A 22,783-nucleotide genomic window follows, 5' to 3' on the forward strand; every position below is an offset into this window, starting at 1 on the left:
ATCAAGCCGCAGGCCTTTTCATTTATTGTAATCTTAGCTAAATCTCATTTCTTTAATGCTATTTGGGTTCATTTATTTAATTTTCTATGCTTTTTTTTTACTTTTCTTTAACTTTGTGTCTTGTTTTTCCTTTGCTCTGACATATTTTTTCTTTCAAGTCAGCTAATTAAGTGGGTTACCTGACCTTTATACGCGTCATTTAGTTGATTCTATTTGAAGATTTTTTAGAATTTCTTTGCTTTTCATTTGATTTGCTGAGATTAAATAATGTAAATGAAATTACCGTTATTTGACTAATTACAATAAAATGTGGATTGCGTGTGCGCTTGGTTGACTTTCCCGCTCATCTCGTTTGTATTGTGTTTAATTTTTGCTTTATTGGGTCCCTTTCGAGCTGTACATTTGAGCCTAAATTCTTGGCTTTTGTTCGCTTGAATTAAATTTTCTTGGTAAAAAGGTTGTAGTGGCAAGGTAAAGGTGAGCGATAAAATGAAAGCATTAAATTAAAAAGGTTTCAAGCTTTATTAGCCGCAATTCAATTTCGATTGGTCGTGACATTTTGAAGTAAAGAAAAGAGAAAAGTGCTCAAAAAATGAGAAAATTTGCTAAGTTCTTTTTAGAAGACGGAAAAATTTTGAATGCGGTGCCCCGAAGCTATAATACCCTACACAAATTAAAAAAATGTTCCATATAAGAACTTGAGGTTGGTTGTTCAGTTTATATGACAGCTATATGTTTTCAAATATCTGATTACTTAACCGACGGTTATTTAACTGACGGTTACTTAACTGGTGGTTACTTAACTGACGATTATGTAACTGGTGGTTACCTAACTGGCGGTTACTTAACTGACGGTTACTTAACTGACAATTATGTAACTGGCGGTTACTTAACAGAGAGTTACTTAACCGACGGTTACCTAACTGACGGTTACTTAACTGACGATTACTTAACTGGCAGTTACTTAACCGACGATTACTTAACTGACGGTTACTTAACTGACGATTACTTAACTGGTGGTTACCTAACTGACGGTTACTTAACGGACGGTTACTTAACGGACAGTTTGTTAACCGACGGTTACTTAACTTACTGTTATTTAACTTACGATTACTTAACCGACGGTTAGTTAACTGACGATTACTTAAATGATGATTACTTAACTGGTGGTTATTTAACTGGTGGTTACCGAACTGACGGTTACTTAACTCAATGGTTACTGAACTGTCTCCTAGAAGGCTTGTGGTTTTGCCCGAAATCGTTTTAACCCGTTTTTATCCTTAAAAATTCAAACAAGCCTACCTGCTTCCTTTTCCCGACCACAGATCGCCCGTATAATTTTTCACTTTAACACTTCTTATTTCATCTTTCGTTTCCGATGAGTTTCAACCTGCTATGCATTTTTTCATAAGCTTCTGCACTGGTTTATTTCTCAAAGTATCAACTTTGATTTTTGCTGCTTTACCTCAATTTTTCTATAAATTAAATCACATTCATTTTACGCCCTTTCGCAAGCATGCTCGCTAAACTTTTTTACTTTCCATGTAGCTTTCGATTTCATGCCTGCCTTCACACATTCAACGATAGTCGCTTTGCGCTTTTGCTACCTTTTTGCTACGACGCGCGACCTTTGTGTCCATTTTCTCGCTTAGAAAGCCCGCTGTGACCCCCGACGCTCAAGTTGCCTAGTTATTCCGCTAATGAAATGCGGACAATGTAGCAGTTTTTATAGCACTTTATTTTCTTGTTGCTACACTATTTGCAATCTCTTTTTTGTGCTCTCTAATAACAACAAAACCGACTGTGTTCCTCAGCGCGTTTCACGGCACTTCCGCTTTTCATTTTTACGATTTTTCGCTTTGACTTGAAACACCTCAAAAACGGAGCTTTCTGTGCTTTGAATTTACTATGGGTTTACACCCAAATTTACTCTCAATGATTTTGTCATTTGTTTCAACAAGTTCACTTATTTTTTATTCTCTTGTTTCCACCCCAATTTTTCAATTTTTTTCCACTTATTTTTATCGCAAGCGCGCCACTCTGCCTAATTGCATGTTAATTTAAAGGCGTTGTTATGCAAATGTCGGTACTTTTCCGCCATAATGTCTTGTTTCTTCGAAAGCTCAATGGCGTATTAAAATTCTGGTGCTTCTTTGGTTGTTGCTTCCCTATTAGTCGACATGCTTATTAAGCAGCACTATTTGTGCTTCAAATAAAATTAATTTAATTGCTGATTTGGGCTAAAGAAATATTGAGGCTTCTCATGCTCCCTCTAAGTATATTAAAATGAAATTCTTAATGAAAGCGTACTTCAGTTTGGCTTCTCGGGTTTTACGGGTGCTTATAATATTGTTGTTATTTGAATTTAAATATAGATATTATATGGGTTCCCATGAAACACGGAGGGGCAGTAATAACAGTAGAGATCTGTAACTTAAAGTCTCGAATACTTAATCGACTTAAATATGTGAGCTTCTAACAAAAACAGACATTATGTGAACGGCGACATTTAAAAGAAAAATTAAGTTTTAAAGCTGATTCACTGACGGTTATTTAGCCGATAGTTGCTTAACTGACAGTTATATAGGTGACGATTACTTAAAAGGTGGTTAATAAATTGATGGTTACTTAACTCGCGGTTATTTAAGTGACATTTACTTAACTGAATGGTTATTAACTCACGGTTAGTTACCTGAAAATTACTAAACTGACGTATATTTAACTTAAGGTTACTTGACCAACGGTTAGTTAACTGGTGGTTACTTAACTGATGGATACTGAACTGACGTTTACTTAATTGACAGTTGCTTAACTGACAGTACCTTAACGGACGGTTACTTAACCGACGGTTAGTTAACCATAGCATTTAGTCTCATCTCCAAAACTTGTGGAACTGTTCATTTCAAAAAAATTCTCTGAAGATTGAAGAGAAAATCCAAGTTTCTACAATATGAGTAATTCTAAGTCCTGCTTCAGTTGACTTCCATTGATTATTTTTCCATTTGATTGATTTTCCAAGGTTTAGTAATTTTCTAGATAGATTGCTATTTACTAAAATCCTAGGAAATTCACTTAGTCACGTACTATGGAGCAGTTTAGATTTCATTTTAGTGACTAAAGTCCTACTAAGTCCTCTGCAATGATCCGAACTACCTAAATAGCTGGGTTCGCGTTGTTATGAAATCTAAGGACTTATTAGCAAAAATATGGAGAAAATTTAATAAAGTAAGCCCCGAAAAATATATTGTCGTTCTCTGAAATATACTACGAACATTATTCTAAATCAGTTATGGATTTTATATTGAAGTTTAAGAATCAATTAAAGAACTTTCTTACTAAAGGGTTGATATCAGCAGGAGATTGAGATGGGAACAGACAGGCACTCCTTCCTTATCCAGCATGTGTAAAACTCGGTTGAAACATCTTGGCATAGACGAAACCGTATGAATAAATCTGTGTTAGATTCAAAACTTCGTTTTGCAAGGGTCTTATGTCTATTATACAAGAGTTTAAGCACCACAACGGCGTTCTAAGCTGTCCAAATGAGATCTTTATAAGGATTGACTTCAAACCCTAATCTAACCATCTTAGTTACGGAAACTGTTTCGATCTGTGTCTGTGGAAGAATATTTCATTGAGTAACCCGTAGTTTTTCGGTTTTGCTGAGACAACCCAATAGATAATCATATTCATTGCTTGGTATCAAGTCTAGACTTTCTACATTCTCATATTATTTATTCTTCGTTATAATAAAGTTAGATAGTCTGAAAAATGAGTAGTAATCTTTAGTAGCATGTATTCCTAAAAGCCGTCAAGATTACCGGAAACTCATTAAGCACTTAAATCGAAGTAAAATTATGGAACATATATAAAGTCTGTAGTCCGATAGTGACCGATAAATTCAAAGTTTAACTTTTGAAGGGGCATAAACTAACCAGAGAACTTCCTTCAATATAAAGCCATACCCTCAATTGCTAACCTATAGAATGTGACTATTTTTTTTAGTAAATTGGGATAGGGGATAGCATCTCTCTCAGTTACTGTTATGACGAGCATTTCTAAATTTAAATCGCTCAACGTGCTTTGCCCTGCCATTACAACCTCTACCAGCTACAAATATTCACAGCTCAGCATAATAAGTACTTATTAGAAATAATTAAGGTTTATAATGTATTTAGTTATTTTCGTTTAATTCTTAATATTATTATGCACAAATTATTACTAACTATAAAACACTTTTTAATATTTTTAATTTTCCTGAATTTCTAAAAATTGTTAACATTCACATTTTCACAAAGATTTGAGTCACATTGGGTCAGTAAAAACTTGCTGCTGTAACGAAAAGTGAGTCTTTATCAACAGAGCAGAATGAAGGTGATGTGTATTGGGTTGAAGATGGTGAATAAGTTGAAGGTGGTGAATAAGTTTAAGGTGGAGTTAAAGTTGGTGAATATGAGTTTAATTGTGGCGAATATAGAGTCGAAAATGTTGCAGAAATAGTTGAAACTGGTGAATATGGAAGAGAAGGTGGTGAATATGGAGCTGAAGGTAGTGAATGCAGACGAAGGTGTTGAATACAGAGTTGAAGGTGGTGGAGATGGAATGGAAAGATGTGAATATGAAGGTAAATATGGACTTGAAAGTCGTGAAAACAGCGTTGAAGCTAGTGAATATGAGGTTGACGGTGATGAATATGGTGTCGAAAAGGTGAGCATGCGGCTGAAGTTGAAAGTTAGTACTCAGTTGAAGATGGTAAATATAGAGTTGAAGGCGGTGAATATGCAGTCGAAGGAAGTGAGTATAAAGTTGAAGGTGGTGATGATAGAATCGAAGTTGGTGCGTATTAAAGGTGGTGAATATAGAATAAAAAGTGGTGAATATGAGGTTGAAGGTGGCAAATATTGGGTTGAATTTGGTGAATATGAGGTTAAATGTGGTGAATATAGTGACCAAAGTGGTAAAAATAGAGTTGATTGTGGTGAATATGCGTGTAAAGGTGGTGAATATAGAGATGAAGGTGGTAAATGTAGAGTTGAAGGTGGTAAACATAGCTTAAATTTTCAGTTGAAGGTGGTGAATATGTAATCGAAGGTGGTGAATAAGGAGTTGAATTTGGTGAATATGGAATCGAAGATCGTGAATATAGAGTTGAATTTGCTAAATATAGAGTTGAAAGTGGTGAATATGTTTTCGAAGGTGGTGAATATAGTGATGAACGTGGTGAGTTTCCATTTGAAGTTGGTATTAAGCCGAAACCGATTTGTTCACAAGGATTTTTTTTTGTGAAATATGATTAAAATATTGATTAGGAAATATGAAGTTTTTGTTAGGATTCATGAAAACTAAAAAAAAAATGATAGAAAACTAATTTCTAGGAAACACTGGTCTAATAATTAAGCACAGCAGCAAGCACCATATAACCTACTTGATTAATTTTTTGTTATCTACAAAAATTTATTTCCATTACTACACATAAAATTCAACTAGGCTAAAAATAAAAACTATAGCCTATTTAACATACTTTTGGGGTACAATTATTATTATTACTATATATATACTTATTTTCGAAGTATTTTATTAACATATGCTTATAAAATTTTCGGCGCCTAGAATAAAAAATAATTTAGTAATACAAATATTATTAACACGTAGAACGAAGTCGCGTTATGGGCACGTTAGGGGTTTCAGTTTATCAGCTGATTGTAGCATACCTTTAGGCGCTCTTTACAGCGATTGTTTATCAAACTAGCTGTAGCATACCTTTAAGCGCTACGAAATTATATTTGAGCAATGTGATTACCGGGATGAGAATTCAACTCCACTCAGCGCTTTGGTATGCTACAAAGTGTGCTCTAAGAAGTCGCGATCTCGTGTTACAGATACGGGCTTGACTTCAGCATAATACACGCAAACAAAATTTTGGTTGAACTTGACGTATATTTTGAAGGAATATGTATGGTTTTAAATTTTTAGGTCTTTAAAATGAAAAACCGAAAAATTAATACTGAATACCAGACTTTTTACAGCTTTCACGTCTACTATCTACAGCTACCTGTCAGCCGTCTTACAATTAATGACCATTAGCGTGTCAGGGCATTAAATCAACATAACGTTGGCGGCTCTGGCTGAGCGCTACGAGCACTAGTATGCCGTAAAGTTACGTAAAGTAGGTATTATCACACGACTTATAGCGCTTATATATTATATACACATAGCGGACATACAGTTATGTACACACACACGAGCGTCACGAAAATTTACAACACATGCTTACGACGATTGTGGCTTAGAATTTTGTGAAAATTTCCCTAGCAGCCTTGATGGCGCACAGCTAACGCCAGACTACTTACTATATACTACATACATACATACATACACAGATCGCTTTAACCACGGCCAGTCGCAATGGTAGAGCCGCGCGCGCTTAGGCCACTTTGCCAGTCACTTTAGTGTGCTGGCGCAAAATTCATTTCATTTCGTGCTACAGTTTTGGTTTACTGCATTTCCGGCGCTGCTGCTGCCGCTGCCGCTGCCTGGTCGCCTTGTCACGCTTTGTCATGCGCCTACTTCCGGTACTCGGCCATCGGCATGGCGACTAATACGGACATGCTGCGCGCCGGCGGACTATGACAAGCTACACGATTGGTGGTTAAAGTGTTGCTGCGACCACCAACTCCACCACCACCACCACCTGCACCTGTCATGGACGCGCCAGCACAGACGACGCCGCGCGCATAAAAGCGCGCCATTTGATTGTTTGCTAATATAACATTCTCCGCGTACTAAATATCCGGTATACTGCGTCCGGTTGCCGACGCCACTGCAGCGCTGCCAGCTGACATTTTGACATCGTCCGCACCGCTGACGCTGGTGACACCGCCGCCGCCGCCGCCGCCCAGCGCTGATTTATTTTTGGCACAGTTGGCATCATGATAGATATGTTCGCAGAGTTTTGGCTCCGAGCTGGAAAATTTGCTGAGCTCATAGGCGTTGAGTCCACCAGTGACGCCACCACCGCTCGTATTGTGCAGTGCGGCTGCATGACGTTCCTGTTCGGCCAACGCCAAGTTGAGATTCAGTTCGCTGTGTTTGCTAAACGATGTTGTCATTGTTGCGGTGTGCGGTGGCGGCGGAAACGTTTGCTGATGCGCCGGCTGATGGTGTGCAGCATAGTAGTGATGCGGCGCTGCGTGCGGAAAGCTTTTCGTCAGCGCGTGTAGGCTGCCCGAACTCACAGTGCGCTCCAGTATTTCACCCCAGTACTTTTCGGAGAGCCCTTCAATGTCGGGCCGTACGCTAGTGAAACTTAAACCACCGCCGCCACCGCCGTGATGACTGTGCCCATGATGTCCGTGACTGCTGTTACTACAGCCACCGGCGCCGCTGTTGGCGTTCTTGCGCGCCTGCTGCGATGCGCTGCGACTGAGACTGTTGGTGCGTGCTCGCGCGCAAATGCCCAGCACTGAGCCACCGCGTATGCCACTGCTGCCGCCGCCTCTACTGCTGCTGCCGCCGCCACCGCTGGAGCTGTTGCCGCCTTCGCTGCCATTGTTATCGCCAGCAGCATCGCCACCCTTTGGTGGTCGTCCGGTAGGCGGTTCCGGCGGCAGTGGCAACGTTGTGATTTCAAAATCAGAATTGATGTGACAACAGGGTGATTTGTGTTCGGGCGTGTCCTCGGTGGGGAAGCACTGTAACGATAACAAAGTGAAAATGATAAGCAGTGTGAAAAAGGAGTGAAAATTTATTGGCGTAGAAATGTGGCAGGCTGTGTTTGCATAATTGTAACTGAAAGTGGGTTACACTTTCGCATACACTTGAGGCTTAATTTAAGTTAAATGGTGCAAAGATTAAGTGTTAAACTCTCATCGGCTTAAGGTTTGTATTTCAATAATATCTTCGTATGATCAATTTATAACTGAGGCATAATGTACCTCATCCGGTAATGCTGTAAGTGTTTTAACTTAACCGTACAGACTCCAAAGAAAAAGCTTATTTATAACCCCTACAATAAGAGAAAGCCTTTTCTTGCTAAAGCTGAAAAACTTTCTGGTTCTTTTCCGATTTTCTTTGCGTCAGAAAGATATTGCGACCGTATACTGACAGTTGCCGACCGCTCACTAAGCTCCGCCCAAGCCTAGCTGTCTAATAGTAAGCCGCAAGAGGGTAGAGGAGCTCAAGTCCGTTCCCACCCTACTCTCAGCGAGCCTGCTGCGGTCTTCTTTGTCAACTCATCAGCTTTGAAGTTGGCAGAGATTCCGCTCTTGCCTGGTATCCAAACTTGTTTTATCCAGTAGTATATCGATGCCTTCGATAGTGATCTCACTTAACCAGCATCAAGCGACCGGCGTTTGATTTTGAGGCTAGTATTGACCTAGTACTATACAAGTAGGATTGAATAGTCACTTCTCTAAAGGAGGTTGCGTTCCAGAGTGTTAGACCATCATGATCCACTAACCTTTCCCCAAGCTGTAACGCATCCGGGAAGTAACTCACTGTGTAGCTGTGTACGTGGAAGCTCTCTGCCAACTGCAGTTTCTACTGTAAGCTGCTTTATAGCTGATGTTGGGATAGAGTTTCCTCTTACCCACGGTTACTTCGCAGGTATGATGACAAAGCTAAGACCGCCATTACTGGATTCGGCGACACTATGTTTCAATTGGTCCGATAGGAAGTCAAAGCTTGCGTTCCGGCTATGTAGACATGACATGATTGCTGTGGTCTTTAGTACACCACACATGGAAATCAGTGCGATCGTTGTATGTATTCAAGTGCCTTAGCAGGCTGCACATGCTCTCGGATCCCAAAACTAGTTTCGGTGAGAGATTTCACCGTTTGCTAATAGCTCCGCTCCAGACGTACAAAGTGATTGATTTTCACATGCTCTCTCCTCGATGCTAAGTTTCAAACAGTGCTTCCTATCTAACTTGACCACTAAATCCTTCGCCTTTTCCATAGATTGGAGACGAAGATCATCCATCCACGGCAGTGATATGTATCTACGGAATTTCGCAAATCTGAATGAGTTGACCGCCATCCACTCAAGCAGCTCACGACTTCCAGTCCTAGACCAAGTATCCTCTGGGTAGTCAAAGAACATCCTTTTGAAGTCGGGCTAAAGTAACAACATCCCCTCCACAGGGTTGTGCGCTGGGTTTGGGACCAGCTATTTAAAAAAACGCCTCCATTTAAAAGAAACAAACAGCCTCGGACGAGAGACCCCCCCCTTTTGATGACGACCACTACAAATGTGTTAAGAATTACGTTTTAAGGGCATGCAACTGGAATCTCCGGTTCCTTGATTGGGAAGGTGCCACTACCGAGCTGCTTGATGGTCCTCGTAAGATTAAAGACTGACATTACCGCCGTCCAAGATATGCGATGGAAGTGGTAAGGACTGAGATATGTAGGTCCTTATGGTTCTTTACTAAACTGGTCATATAAAGGAGCGCGAATGCGGTGTGGGATTCGTAGTCGATGAGGGACTCCGTCGCCGAATCCTTGCATTCACCCCAGTGGATGAACGACTAGCTATAATCCGCAACGAAGCGAAGTTCTTCAACATATCTCAGCGATACGCCCACTCCTCGACGGAAGAGAAGATATATGAAATGATATGATGTGATCAAAAATGTTTTTGGATGTCAAAGTCGAGCTTGAAGACTTTAACGGCAGGATGGGAAAAGAAGGCATCGGTAAATTCGGTTTCCACGAGGAAACATCCCCAAAGGGTTGAGGCTGCTCAACTTCGCCGAATTCACCACGCTACCTGGCTGTCACCGGATCGAAAAGCTACCAGCCAGATCGATCATATTGTGATAGACGGAAGACACGTCTACAGTGTTTTAGACGTTCGAGGTCCTGGCTTACACTCGGACCAACTGATACGATGAGGTGTGCCGTGTCGCAATGAGCCGAGTGTTGTAAGAACAGCCTATGGAAGCAATGGCTCTAAGCAACGTTGAGCCTCGACATCCGCAAAGAAACGCCTGGCGTCTCTCACAGTATTAGACAGAGTTGCAAATGCTCTTTATAAGAGCTCAAAGTCTTCATATTCCTTATCAAAAGAGTAATTAAGGCTGTGCGAAAAATAAGATTAATTTCCGTAGAGTTCATAATAGGTGACAGAGCAATAGGTGAGCGCATAACTGTTGTGTAAATGAGTGTACGCATTATTGGTGTTATAGCACGACTGAATGTATATATTTACATTGCCGTTCAACGGCTGGACGACGAGTGACTTAATTAAGGCACGTTGAAAGCGAATAAATAAACCAAATTGATTTCAACCAAGCAATCAATGCGTTTGTGTTAGTGGAAGTGAGTGGAAGGCGAAAGTACAGAAGAGTGTAGTAGATGAGTGAGTCTGTGGTGAAAATTTATTGCTTTCTGAATTCATTAAATAAACAATAAAGGCTTTGACTTTGGCGCTTACACAATACTTTTTGCGCACGAGCCCCAACAAACTCCCACTCTTTCTCTCCCTCACACTCTCTCCTTCTCACTATTCCCTTTCACTGGCTTAAATACAGATATACAGTTACGCAATGCGGCATAAATTAAATGCCATTTGATTTGAGTTCATTGATTACAGCAAACATTTTTGATTTATTGTCATTTGAGTGCGAAATAAATAAATGCATGAAATTGTAGCCTATCCACAGGCGCACGTTTGCTCATACACATTTGTTTTTTATTGTTATTGTTATTAATTACCGCATGATTTAAGTATTTATTGAATGATAACGCTATAAAATTACATTTTTTAAAAAAATTCATTTAAATCGTTGCAATTTTACTTTGTTTAAACCGAAAAAAAATATTATGGAAAAAAATCATTTTCTTTGTCAAAGTTGCCCGCACTTTTCATGGCAATTTCGCTTGCCGATTGCATACATAATTTATTATTGATAATTGGCAAAAAAACTTAGTTACACAAGCCGGCCTTTGTTGCCAATTTGCACAACAAAAATAGCGTAGGAAATAATTATTTGCCAAAGCATGCTGTCAATTGGCCGGCGTTGCGCAACAAATTGCCTACAAATTTTTATTATCCAAACTCGCTGTCGCGCGCAGCCGTGCAGTTGTGTGCAATTCAGTGGAATTATTTACTATTAATTAGCATTATTTTGCAGTATCTCTGCTTTTCATATGATAGCCTTTGACATATTATTGATGAATGTCCGCGGCTGCAACATGCAACATTTAACCGCATTTAACAAATTAGTGCTCTGCAGAGTATGCTTGAATGGCATTGAAAGCGCAGTAAGCGCAGTTTTAAAGTAAAAAAAAAATCAAATTTAATCAGTTACTTATAGGTTACTTTCTGAATGCAAAACAACACTTTAGAAGTCTGACCACCAACTTTTTTGCTCAAAGGTAAATAGTTTACATACAAAGAACTTGATTTTGATCGGTTGGTTTGTATGGCAGCTATATGCTATAGTTGTCCGATTTCTATAAAGATTAAAGCATTGGTCGGGAAATTAATTTACGTTGAATTTCGTGCAGTTATATTGTTAAATAAAAAAATTTTTCATACATGGACTTGATTTTGACCGGTCAATTTGTATGGTAGCTATATGATATAGCAATCCGATCGGAACAGTTTCTCTGGATATTGCATAATTGCTGCAGACAATAACTCATGCCGAATTTAATGAAGTTATCTCTTTGAACAAAAAAGTTTTCTATACAAGCATTCGATTTAGATTGTTCAGTTTGTATGACAGCTATAAGCTATAGTGATCCGATTTAAATAATATCTTCAGAGATTGATACATTACTTTAAGCAATAACTCATGCCAAATTTCATGAAGATATCTCTTTAAATTAAAAAGTTTTCCACAGAAGGTCTTGATTTTGATTAGTCGGTTTGTGTGAGAGCTATATGCTATAGTCATCTGATCTGAACAATTTATCTAGAAATTGTACCATTGACTTGCGGAATAGTCCAGGCCAAATTTCTTGGCGATATTCAGTAAAATAAAAAAGTTTTTCCTATAAGGACTTGATTTGGATTAGTCAGTTTGTATGGCAGCTATATTCTAAAGTGATCCGATATCGGCGGTTTCGCCATATGAGTAGCTACTTTAAAGGAAAAGGACATTTGCAAAAATTCGGATCGATATCTCCAGAACTGAACGACGGACTGACGATATTGTTATACATAGTTGAAAGGCATCTGGAAAGTCTGGAATAACTTTATGTGGAATATGAGGCTAGTGGTATTTTTGACCCGATTTTATGTAGTTTTGCTAGCAAGGAGAGGTCTCTCTATTGTCTCTAGTATGCTCTCTGAATTCCATTACTTAAACCGACTATTTGTTCGAAATTTTTTTGAGGTCCACATATTCGATATTTGAGAGAGAGAGAGAGAGTGAAAGGGAAAGAGATTGAACTTAATCTATTCTCAGGACTTGCAGCATCGAAAAGTGTCTGAGATCTCTACTAAATCAACCGCTTAAATTGAGCTTCACAGTTATACATAGTTATAGTGAAAGAAAGATTAAGAAAACTTCATAAAAGAGTTAGAGAGTTATTCATTGAGAATTGATGACGCACTTCAGCGCAGAAGTATATTTATAGCGTACCTTTAAACGCTGAAAGCATTTCTTTTACTCTTTGTCTTTCATTTTTGTGGCAGTTCTTAGCTGGATCTATAAATATTTCAACGCCTTAAAACTTAATTTTTACTTCCACTCTTGGTTAACATGAATATTTAAGCATATAAATACACAGACCCACACATAAAAATAATATTAAGTATATAACTTATGTCTGTATTGAAAGCTAAAATACATATAACTTTTGAAGCACTTTCTTGCTTACCCTATTTGGCATCAAGTGTTTACTCAGCCGTCGAAAATCCGAATTGAGCAGCCAATACATGAAAGGATTCCACAAACTGTTGCTTAAGGCAATCCAAGTCACCACAAAATCCAGAAAAGGCGGCAGCTGTGTGTGAGGGAGAAAGAGAAAAAAATATATATGAACAATAAAGCCGCGAGTAGGAGAGTTGTGTGAGTCGAAAACAAAAGCAGCTTTAAAAGAGTATATTTATAATATGTACAATTTTAAGAAAATATAAAGGACTTAACGATTAAAGTTTTTACACTGATTTCGTGAAAGACGAAAGTGGGTGTAAGAACAGAATTTAAGATATTTTAAATGTGAAAGCTTTTTGCTCTGAAAGCTTCAAAAGCCCATATCACTTCACTTCAGTCAAGCTTCGAAAAATTTGTACTGTCGATGCGAAAGCTTTTTGTGCTGAAAGCTTCATAGACTTCGCGCAAGCTTTGAGAGCTTTGTAGGGTCAATGTGAAAGCTTTTTGTTCTGAAAGCTTCAAAAAGTTCATACCATTAACATCGCTCAAGTTTTGAAAATTTTGTATTGTCGATTTAGAAACGTTTTGTTCTAAAAACTGCAAATGGCTCATATGATGGTGGATTTCGTTTAAGCTTTGTACTGTCGATGCGAAAGCTTTTTGTTCTGAAAGCTTCAAAGGACTCATACCATAGATTTCGTGCAAGCTTTGAGAGCTTTGTTGGGTCAATGTGAAAGCTGTTTGTTCTGAAAGCTTCAAAAAGTTCATATCATTAACTTCGCTCAAGCTTTGAAAGCTTTGTATCGAATATTTAGACTTATTGTTTGAAAAAAAAATACATTTTTGATTCAGTTATTGTAAACAATGTTTGAATTCCCTGAAGCTTTGAGAGCTTTTTATTGTCGCTATGAAAGCTACAAGTTTCTTATACGTTCCTAGATTGAGCTAGCGATAGAGCGAGCTAAAAATTCGAAAATTTATACTTATTTTCTGTAAAAAAAATATATTTTTGCTTGACTTCCACTGAAGCTTTCATAGCTTTGTTGATCGGCGTGAAAGCTTTCTTTGTGAAAGCTATAATTTTTTTATACGTTCCTAAATTGAGTTAGCGATACGAAAATTTTGAAAGCTTTGCACGGTCGAAGTGGAAGCTTTCTGCGCGAAAGCTGTAAATTGTTCATAGGTGCTTAGGTTGAGCTAGAAACTCGAAAATTTAGACTTATTATTAGTAAAAAGATATATTTTTGCTGGAATTTCACTGAAGCTTTCATAACTTTGTTATTGTTGGCGTGAAAGCTTACACTAGGAAAGCTTCAAAATGTACCGATATATGCCTGCGTTGAAGATATTCGAAAATTCTGATTAATTTAATATAGAAAAGATATTTGAAGACACTTTTCTTTTGTCAAAATTAGTGCTTAATTTTCTCTTAATATCAAAAAGCTTTTTACAAGCGCTTTGATAAAAAGTTTGAATAAAAGTTTCCTATCAAAAATTTAGACTAACTCTTAGGTTTGTGAAGAAGCAATATTTGTAAGGCTCTGCGAAAGGTAAGACACATTTTGGCTAAACATAAGCTAACTTGAGTTGAGGTAATGAACCAGAGGTTGTAGAGCCGACGTCTTAAATTGGTAGCTGGGGTTCGAAAAGTGGTGTTCGCAGTGGAATATAATTGTGCTTAATTATATCGTTGCCATTAACTAATAGTTCTATATGCTTAAACTCAACTTACCTTGGAGCCCGTGCAGGCAGTGACAATCTCCTGTATCGTCCACGGTGTAATCATAACAATGAAACCCAGCGAAATGGCAGCCATAGAACGTGAGGTATTGCCGGCAGAGTGTTTTTCCTGAATGGGCACAATCTAGAATGCGGTTGGGAAGAGTAGAATAAGCAGATTATATTTCAATTACTGACGGGAGAGTGTGAGAAAATTAATAGAGTTGTGTGTGCGGCGAGTAAAGTGAGCTCAGTAAATTAGCCGGGCGACCACGACCAAGGCAGGTGATTAGAAAGTAGTAAGCAGTTAGTATAAGACATGCAGTTAGTGGTTGAGAGAGTGTTTGTGCATATTTTGGGCGATTCAATTAGTAAGTGAAAATGTTTGCTAACGAACTAGATCCGGATGTGCGTCCTTCACCCAATTACAAGCATAAGCTCAGGCGCGCTTAACTACATACACTGCCCCTGCCTTGGATAATGGTAGCCACAATTTATGTTGCATACGCGTGAGCGCCAAACTAAACGAGTGCTTGACTAACAACAACAACAACGACTATCATCAACGAGCTTAACAAGAAGCATACAAATGCGAAATGAATCAACGGAACTCCATGTGACCACTGCGTTGTACGGCTTTGCGCTTTGAACGCTCGTTTTAATTGCGGTCAGATAACCAACTAGCGAACGGGCTGCCACCGCAACACTCTCTCTCTGCTATTAACTAACCATCTAACGCCACATTCCACATTTCGTCTAGCCGATTCAACGCCGACGTTTGCACTTACCTTCTTTGTCACATTATTCGTTGGACCACCACCACCACTTGCACCAGCACCAGCGCCAGCGCCTCCAGCAGCACCGCCGCCATTACCGCCACTCATAAGCGAAGCAGTAGCACCACCACCACCACCACCAACGCCGCCGCCTCCATAATGCATGGCGCTAGCACCAGTCATGCCACCCATGCCGCCCATACCAGTCATACCACTCATGCCGCCCATACCCAAACCCATGCTCATGGCCATGCTGAGATTCATTACCGGCGTGTTCGGTAGCGTTGTGGTGCCCGGCGGCAGGCCGTGATGACTCATACCACCACTCGCCATACCACCATGTTGCATGTGATGGGCATGCAACGCTTGTTGGTACATATGCGGCGGATGTCCGAGATGCGGATGATGGACCGCAGCTGTTAGTGGCATGGTTGGATCGTTCAAACGGAAACGGCTCAAATGAAAACTCGAGCCGTAACAGTACATTAACACCATGGTGGTGGGGAAGTAGAGTGCGCAGGTGGACAGTATACGATACGATGGCTTACTGTAGAATGGTTCGCAGGCCATCAGGCCGGTGTTGTTGAAGTAATAGCCTGGAAAGAAAGTGAACAAATTAATCAGGCAATCTATGCAAATGGTTTGTCTGGCTTAAGCTCAGCTCTTGTTCAAAGTAAAAAAAGTGACAACTTTGAGCGTATTAAAGACTAGTTATTGGAGTGAAGTAAAGATAAATGGGTATTTTATAGAAAAGTACAAAGTGCATTAGAGGAAATCCATTTGATTGCATTTAAGAGAAGCGATTTTCGAATTGGAAAAGTGTTGGAAAGGATTCGAATTTATGGTTCAACAGAGTAATACTTGTTATATGGATTAAGGTCTTTATGCTCAAAATGTATACCATTGAGATGATGATCTTTTCTGACTCTTTCCAATCTCGCCCATTCTCTCTTTCTCTCTCTCTCTCTCTCTGTTGTGTTTACAGAGTTGCAGAACAGATTCCTGAATTGATTTAAAGGAACGGTGTGGAGCTGACAGTCTTTGGCCAGATAATCTAGCCCAGTCTCTTTTTCTTTCTCTCTGTTGTGTTTGTAGAGATTCAGAAAATATTTTTGAAATAATTTCAAGAAATAGTGCAGAGTTCACAGTCTTTGATCGGATAAAAAACCCGGTCTAAATTATTTATTCGAACCCAACTGACGTGGAAACAGTCATTCTCATGGCCATATACCGACCATCTCTCTTTCTCTCTCTCTCTATTTTCCAGCGTTCTGTTTGAGTTACAGAAATCTTCTTTTATCTGCTGCAGAACTTTGTTTTTCAGAAGGTGCAAAAACGCCGATACTCCGCTCAGTTCAACCCCAGAAAAAAAGTATAAACTCACATTAGTTAGCTCTTGACTATGTTTGGATTGAACTCTGAGGTGTTCGGGTCAGTTTGTATCAATTTCTAAATAGCTTACAAAGCGCTGCGTACCGAGTTGGGACGGGTCGGAGAGGTGCCTTCCGGTCCTAATAGACGTTTTGCTATTGGTCAACGTCAGTTTTTACAGCCGTATTAGTTTTGCGGGGATACCAAATTCAGAGATCGCAACTTTTTCGTGCTGTCAAAAGCAGCTTCAAAATCGATGAGGAGGTGGTGTGTGTCGATCCTCATTTCGGGGGTCTTTCTTCTTAATTTCAGCTTGCTCTGGGCATCAGAGCTTGAAATGCTCTCCCACAGTTCCCTTGTACCGAGTTGCTGATGTGAGCAGGAGTGCATGCCGAGCAGAAAATCGTTCGATTGTCTGTTGCACTTATAGATTCTCGACGTTGTACCTTCCTTGAGGTTGTTGTCGTGCATTTTTTGCTACACAGAGGCGGGTGCGAATCTTCGCTGCAACTAGATAGTGGTTCGAGTCAGTGTTAGGACCTCAGAGCGTTCAGCTCATCTTTAATTACTCTAAAGCTCAACACTCTATTTTCATTATGAGAAATTTTTTCCGTTTTTAACAATATAGAAAACTTAGGCAGTTATAAAGTCTTCATGATCCTTCTACTAAGTTGAATCTAAGTTGAGTTATATTATTTTATTTACAGCTAGCGACTAAGACAATCGTTTTCAGTAAAGCATTTTGAGCTTATCGCCAAAGTCATTAAGCAACAGTCAAAATGAAATTTAAAATTTCTTGTTTTTTGTTGTTTTAGTTATCACTTACCTTTTGGCAGCACCAGAAAACCAAACACCGTCAAACTGATGATCCATGTTAAGCTCAGCACGGCAACGCAGCCCTGTCGCAGTAAATGAAAGAAGAAAGAGAAGAAGAAAGTGAGTAAGATATTTGTGAAAATTGGCAGCGAGCAGCAGTTGCAGCCGTGACTTAATGCTAACTTTGTTCTTACACCTACGTATATATATGTACATATATACAGAGATATTTTATGACAATCTTCCGTTATGCACTTGGAGGCCAGAGTGAATATTTATATGTCTACACACTTCCGCAACACACTGTATTTACACAGGTTCGCTCACTGCAGGCAGCAATTATACACAAACGCACTGAAATTGAGCACCTCTGGCAGTTTACATTCACACATGCATATATACATACATACATACATACATTTGGCACGCCTTGATGGTTTAGCTATCAGTGAATTTGCTTCTTTGTTTTGGTTTTTTGCAAATTTTCTTTTGTTTATTCACCAGCATTTATAGATTTCACCGGTTTCTGGTTACAAGCGTATATCTATTTGTGGGTGTGTGTGTGTGTTTGCAGCATTTGTGGCACTGTATTTATGTACTTGTGGTATGTGCATAATTTAAATGACATTTTTTGTTGTTGTTGGCTCCACACCTTTATCGCTGTTATTCGCCAGCATAAATCATTCGGGATTTGTGTGGTTTAAGATTAATGGAAAATGGAGAGATTGGATATTTGCAGATTTATGCGTGTATATGATTGCGAATATTTAGGTAAACGGTACATTTGTAAAGGTGAAAAATGTAATATTTAAATTTTGGTGAAGTTTTTTGCAGTGAATTTGCGGTTGGAGTGAAAAATAGTTCATATTTTGAAAAAAAAAAAAAAAATATTCCTAAACAAGAAAAAAACGGTAACTTCAGTTTCACCCCCGACGACCATTGTCTGCTGAGCACACGCGAGATCTATTGGCTAGAACGCAAGATGCCAATGGAGTTCCAACGCAGTCGCATTTCGATGGGAGCGGCACATGGTTCTCACCTCCGGCTACCTCATAGGCTTTGCAGTTGCCAGCGAAACCGCTTTAGCCTGGCTGGCAGCTGAAAGAGTCTGATTGTGAAATAATTTGATGCTATTTCTTGTGGGGACAGACTGGCTTTAAGAGCATAACACTGTTGTTGCCGTTCTGCTGTCGGCGCGAATGGCGCACCGCCCTGGTAGAGGCTGCACTTGGTAGCAATACGGTTATTGACAACTTAATTGCAAGCAATTCCTGATTGAACAAGTAAGGAAGGGCTAAGTTCGGGTGTCACCGAACATTTTATACTCTCGCATCATAAAGTGATAATCGAAATTTCATTATCCGTCATTTACATATTTTTTTATTTTGCTGTAAAATTAATTAGAATTAAATTCTGAGAGATTTACCGATATTTTCGGTGAAAAATTAGGTTAGGTTAGGTTAGGCACTGAGTTCTTCGTGTTCGATATCAGGGACCTTGAAAAGTTATAGTCCGATCACGACAATTTTTCCACAAGGGATACCTCAGCTCAAATACCGTATTTGTGTAAAGTTTTATTCCGCTATCATCATTGGTTCCTAATGTATATGTTATACAGAGGAGGTATCAGATGGAATTCAAAATAGCGTTATATTGGAAGAAGGCGTGGTTGTGAACCGATTTCACCCATATTTCGTACATATCATCAAGGTGTTAAGAAAATATTATATACTGAATTTCATTGAAATCGGTTGAGTAGTTCCTGAGGTATGGTTTTTGGTCTATAAGTGGGCGACGCCACGCCCATTTTCAATTTAAAAAAAAAATCTGTGTGCAGCTTCCTTCTGCCATTTCTTCCGTAAAAGTTAGTGTTTCTGACGTTTTTTGTTAGTCGGTTAAAGCACTTTTAGTGATTTTCAACATAACCTTTGTATGGGAGGTGGGCGTGGTTATTATCCGATTTCTTCCATTTTTGAGCTGTATATGGAAATGCCTTAAGGAAATGACTCTATAGAGTTTGGTTGACATAGCTATAGTAGTTTCCGTGATATGTACCAAAAACTTAGTAGGGGGCCACGCCCACTTTTCCAAAAAAATTACGTCCAAATATGCTCCTCCCTAATGCGATCCTTTGTGCCAAATTTCACTTTAATATCTTTATTTATGGCTTTGTTATGACACTTTATAGGTTTTCGGTTTCCGCCATTTTGTGGGCGTGGCAGTGGGCCGATTTTGCCCATCTTAGAACTTAACCTTCTTATGGACTCAAGAAATACGCGTACCAAGTTTCATCACGATATCTCAATTTTTACTCAAGTTACAGCTTGCACGGACGGACGGACGGACAGACGGACGGACAGACGGACGGACAGACAGACATTCGGATTTCAACTCTACTCGTCACCCTGATCACTTTGATATATATAACTTTATATCTGACTTTTTTAGTTTTAGGACTTTCAAACAACGTTATGTGAACAAAACTATAATACTCTCCTTAGCAACTTTGTTGCGAGAGTATAAAAACACTACCGTGGTCGGATAACCTGAAGCTGATATTAACAGATAGCTCTTTAAAGCAAGCTTCCCCTCCTTGTTTCGACTCATTTACCCCAAACCACTTATCCGTCGGCATATGAGCAGGTATGTGTCACCACGAGTGGTTCCTGCGACGCAGTGATCCAAGATTCATTGAAGCTATTTGTAGAGTGGCTTTAAGTGCCGAGTGTAGTCCCCAGTGCACCGGTGTTGCAGATGAGATCCGCTCTTTGGACACGTTGGAGCTTCTGCTTATTAGAAAATGTAACCTTTTCTATATATGTACATCTCCTCTAGAGCAATATAATACAACGAATGCCTTCTTTACTCCCTTCTCAATATTTGAACTCCATATAAGCTTTCTAGAGAGGATAAGCCCTCACCATTTCACCTTATCAAGATTTTGAAGACGTGTGAGCTTCCGAAAGTGAGGAGAGGCACATTTGGGACCTTATATCTCCAATTATATAAATGTTCGATCAGATATATCAGAAGTATTCTAGTACGACCGTCCGTCGCCGAGTTAACGCAAAAAGAAACTCATGGATCAAATTTCCTTCAGCGAATTGCTGCTAAATGACACCAATTCCATCCAATTCTGAAGCGGAAAGCGAAAGGTTAGCGGTAAGCCAGTATTAATGGTGAACAACCTGGTTTTGGCGGTCAAGAAGGGTTTTCTATAAGCTTGGTGGGATCGGCAGGTAAGCATTTACTATAAGCTTCCTTACTGGCAAACTTTTTAATCTGATTTGTATTATCAACAATTCGAACATATGAAGGCAGCAATTCAGTCTCGAAGGGGCTAGCTTTGGTCAACTGGGCCACACATATCTGTAGTGACTTGTTAAAAGCTCCGAGAGCTTGGTATGATTTACTACCTGCTGTCGTCTAGGAAGTCTGTTTTTGCTGGTGCGAAATTCGCCTTAAGAGATCTTGTCAAAATCGACTGCGACAGTATTTTTTTGAGGATGAGAGTTTCTATGAACGTTACATTATGAAATGGATGAAAATGATAACTACGTTTACATAAAACACTTTCTACGAAATCACGCGGAGCTACAAATCAGAACGAAGAGAATGACCTGAGCCTTTCTGACATAGCGAGCTCTGGTGGCGGTCCGTTTTCAGTCTTGGACAGATGTTTGAGAAGGAGCGGATCGAGCACGATGCGGGCGCTGAACTTGCGTTTCTGGAGGAGAGTCGGGCCTCCGCCAATTTTCTGTTTCTTTTTGAAACAAGACGAAGCCGATGTCGTCCTGATCCAGGAATCATGGCTATCGACTAACGCCATCTTTGCGCTGAGCTTGAATAGTTATAAGCGGCTGGCGATCAACAATACAGGTAGAACCAGAGCCTGTAAGATGGTCCGAAATGAATTAGCGGTGTTTTTATTCTACCTTCTGATATGGTGACGGCAAAGCTGGAGTGGGACACCGGTAATTTCTGATTAATCTCTACATACATGCCACATCTTAGAACCGCTATTGGTAAAATGGGAGCGGGTCCGTGTATCTTCTTGTTTTATATACTACCAGCTTTGACCAAAGATCGATCGCATGAAGTCTAGAGATCTGCTTGCGCTCAGTAAGGCTAGCCTCTGCTTAATTTTGGGGCTTTTAATGGGCCATTGCTTTATTGGCGTCCACGCAGTAAGGCTGGAAAAATGCTACCAGACACCATCTGCAGTAGCTGTATAGAAAAAAATGAGGTGGAAACTACTCAACACTTCTTGACTGACGTTTGAGAGGTCAAGACGTAAACACTTGGGAGTGACAGAGTTAGAATAGGCAAGAAGGCCATAACTAGACTCTCAGTCGGTTTAGGGATACAAGGAAAAGAAAAGCCTGACAAGTAGTTCCGCTCGACTGTAGCTAAGAACGTATTTCACCTCAGCTGCTTTAGACTATTCAGCTGTTTCAAGGGTTGTTTGAATCAGTGGATTCTAGAGGAACGTCTAGGTCTTGGAACATTAGTGACTCAGAAAATATCACAGCGTAACTTTGAGTTATGATTCCCCTTTTAGAAAATTGGAAAAGTGGATTCGGCGGACTGCAGAGCATGTGGGGAGGATGATGAGGAGCCGAAGCATTGTCTTTGCGAACACCCAGGCTTCAGTCGGCTGAGTCGAGAATTTTCCATAGCTTCTAATGCTACAACTTGGAAAATATTAGACAGCTCGGTCGAAGAAAATTAAGTTTTTTTTTTATTAAATCCATTGAGTTGTTGAATAAGGAGTAATTTACTTACCACACGGGAGAACAGTGGGCCTATGTGCGACCGTCTGCGGTCTGGCATTTCTGCGTCTTACTTCTCAACCAACCAATCCACAATGCGACTATTCTTTTAAGTTCTACTGGTACATTTCTTTCTACAGTTCTTAGAATTTTTCTATGACCTTCTAACGCAATGTTTCAATTCAATTTTGCAGTTTTTGAGTATAACGGAACAATATTAAATCCTATTCAATTACAAATATACATCACGTCACATAGATTCACCGCATTAATCTCCATAAATCACCTGCACATTCATCTTATAAATAAGCTTGCATGCAATTCCCCTTAATCTCCAATCGAGAGTGCACACTCAGTTGCCGTTTTGAGCTTTTGGTCTGCCAATAATACTTTTACAAATGAATATTTAGTCAGAATCGCAGTGGCTTTCAAGTATTGCTTTAAATCTCTGTCACCTGCATTGTAACTGCACATTTGCTTTCTTTCATTATATTTACTAGAC

The 22,783-nt window shown here is 39.5% G+C and overlaps 1 protein-coding gene across 1 annotated transcript in view; it reads right to left on the reverse strand.

The window, feature by feature from the left end:
* Positions 1 to 5,344: 5,344 nt before the first annotated feature.
* LOC115066067 (uncharacterized) overlaps positions 5,345 to 22,783 on the reverse strand; it is a 317,628-nt gene continuing 300,189 nt past the window's right edge. The window contains exons 6-10 of the mRNA XM_049453919.1: positions 17,520 to 17,592; positions 15,335 to 15,918; positions 14,560 to 14,691; positions 12,832 to 12,957; positions 5,345 to 7,691 (exon numbers count right to left, since the gene is read on the reverse strand). Coding sequence (XP_049309876.1) covers positions 6,783 to 7,691; positions 12,832 to 12,957; positions 14,560 to 14,691; positions 15,335 to 15,918; positions 17,520 to 17,592 — 1,824 coding nt within the window. The 3' untranslated portion in view covers positions 5,345 to 6,782. The remainder of the gene's footprint in view (positions 7,692 to 12,831; positions 12,958 to 14,559; positions 14,692 to 15,334; positions 15,919 to 17,519; positions 17,593 to 22,783) is intronic.

Source organism: Bactrocera dorsalis, chromosome 3 (genome assembly GCF_023373825.1).
Source record: "Bactrocera dorsalis isolate Fly_Bdor chromosome 3, ASM2337382v1, whole genome shotgun sequence".
NCBI classification, from domain to species: domain Eukaryota; kingdom Metazoa; phylum Arthropoda; class Insecta; order Diptera; family Tephritidae; genus Bactrocera; species Bactrocera dorsalis.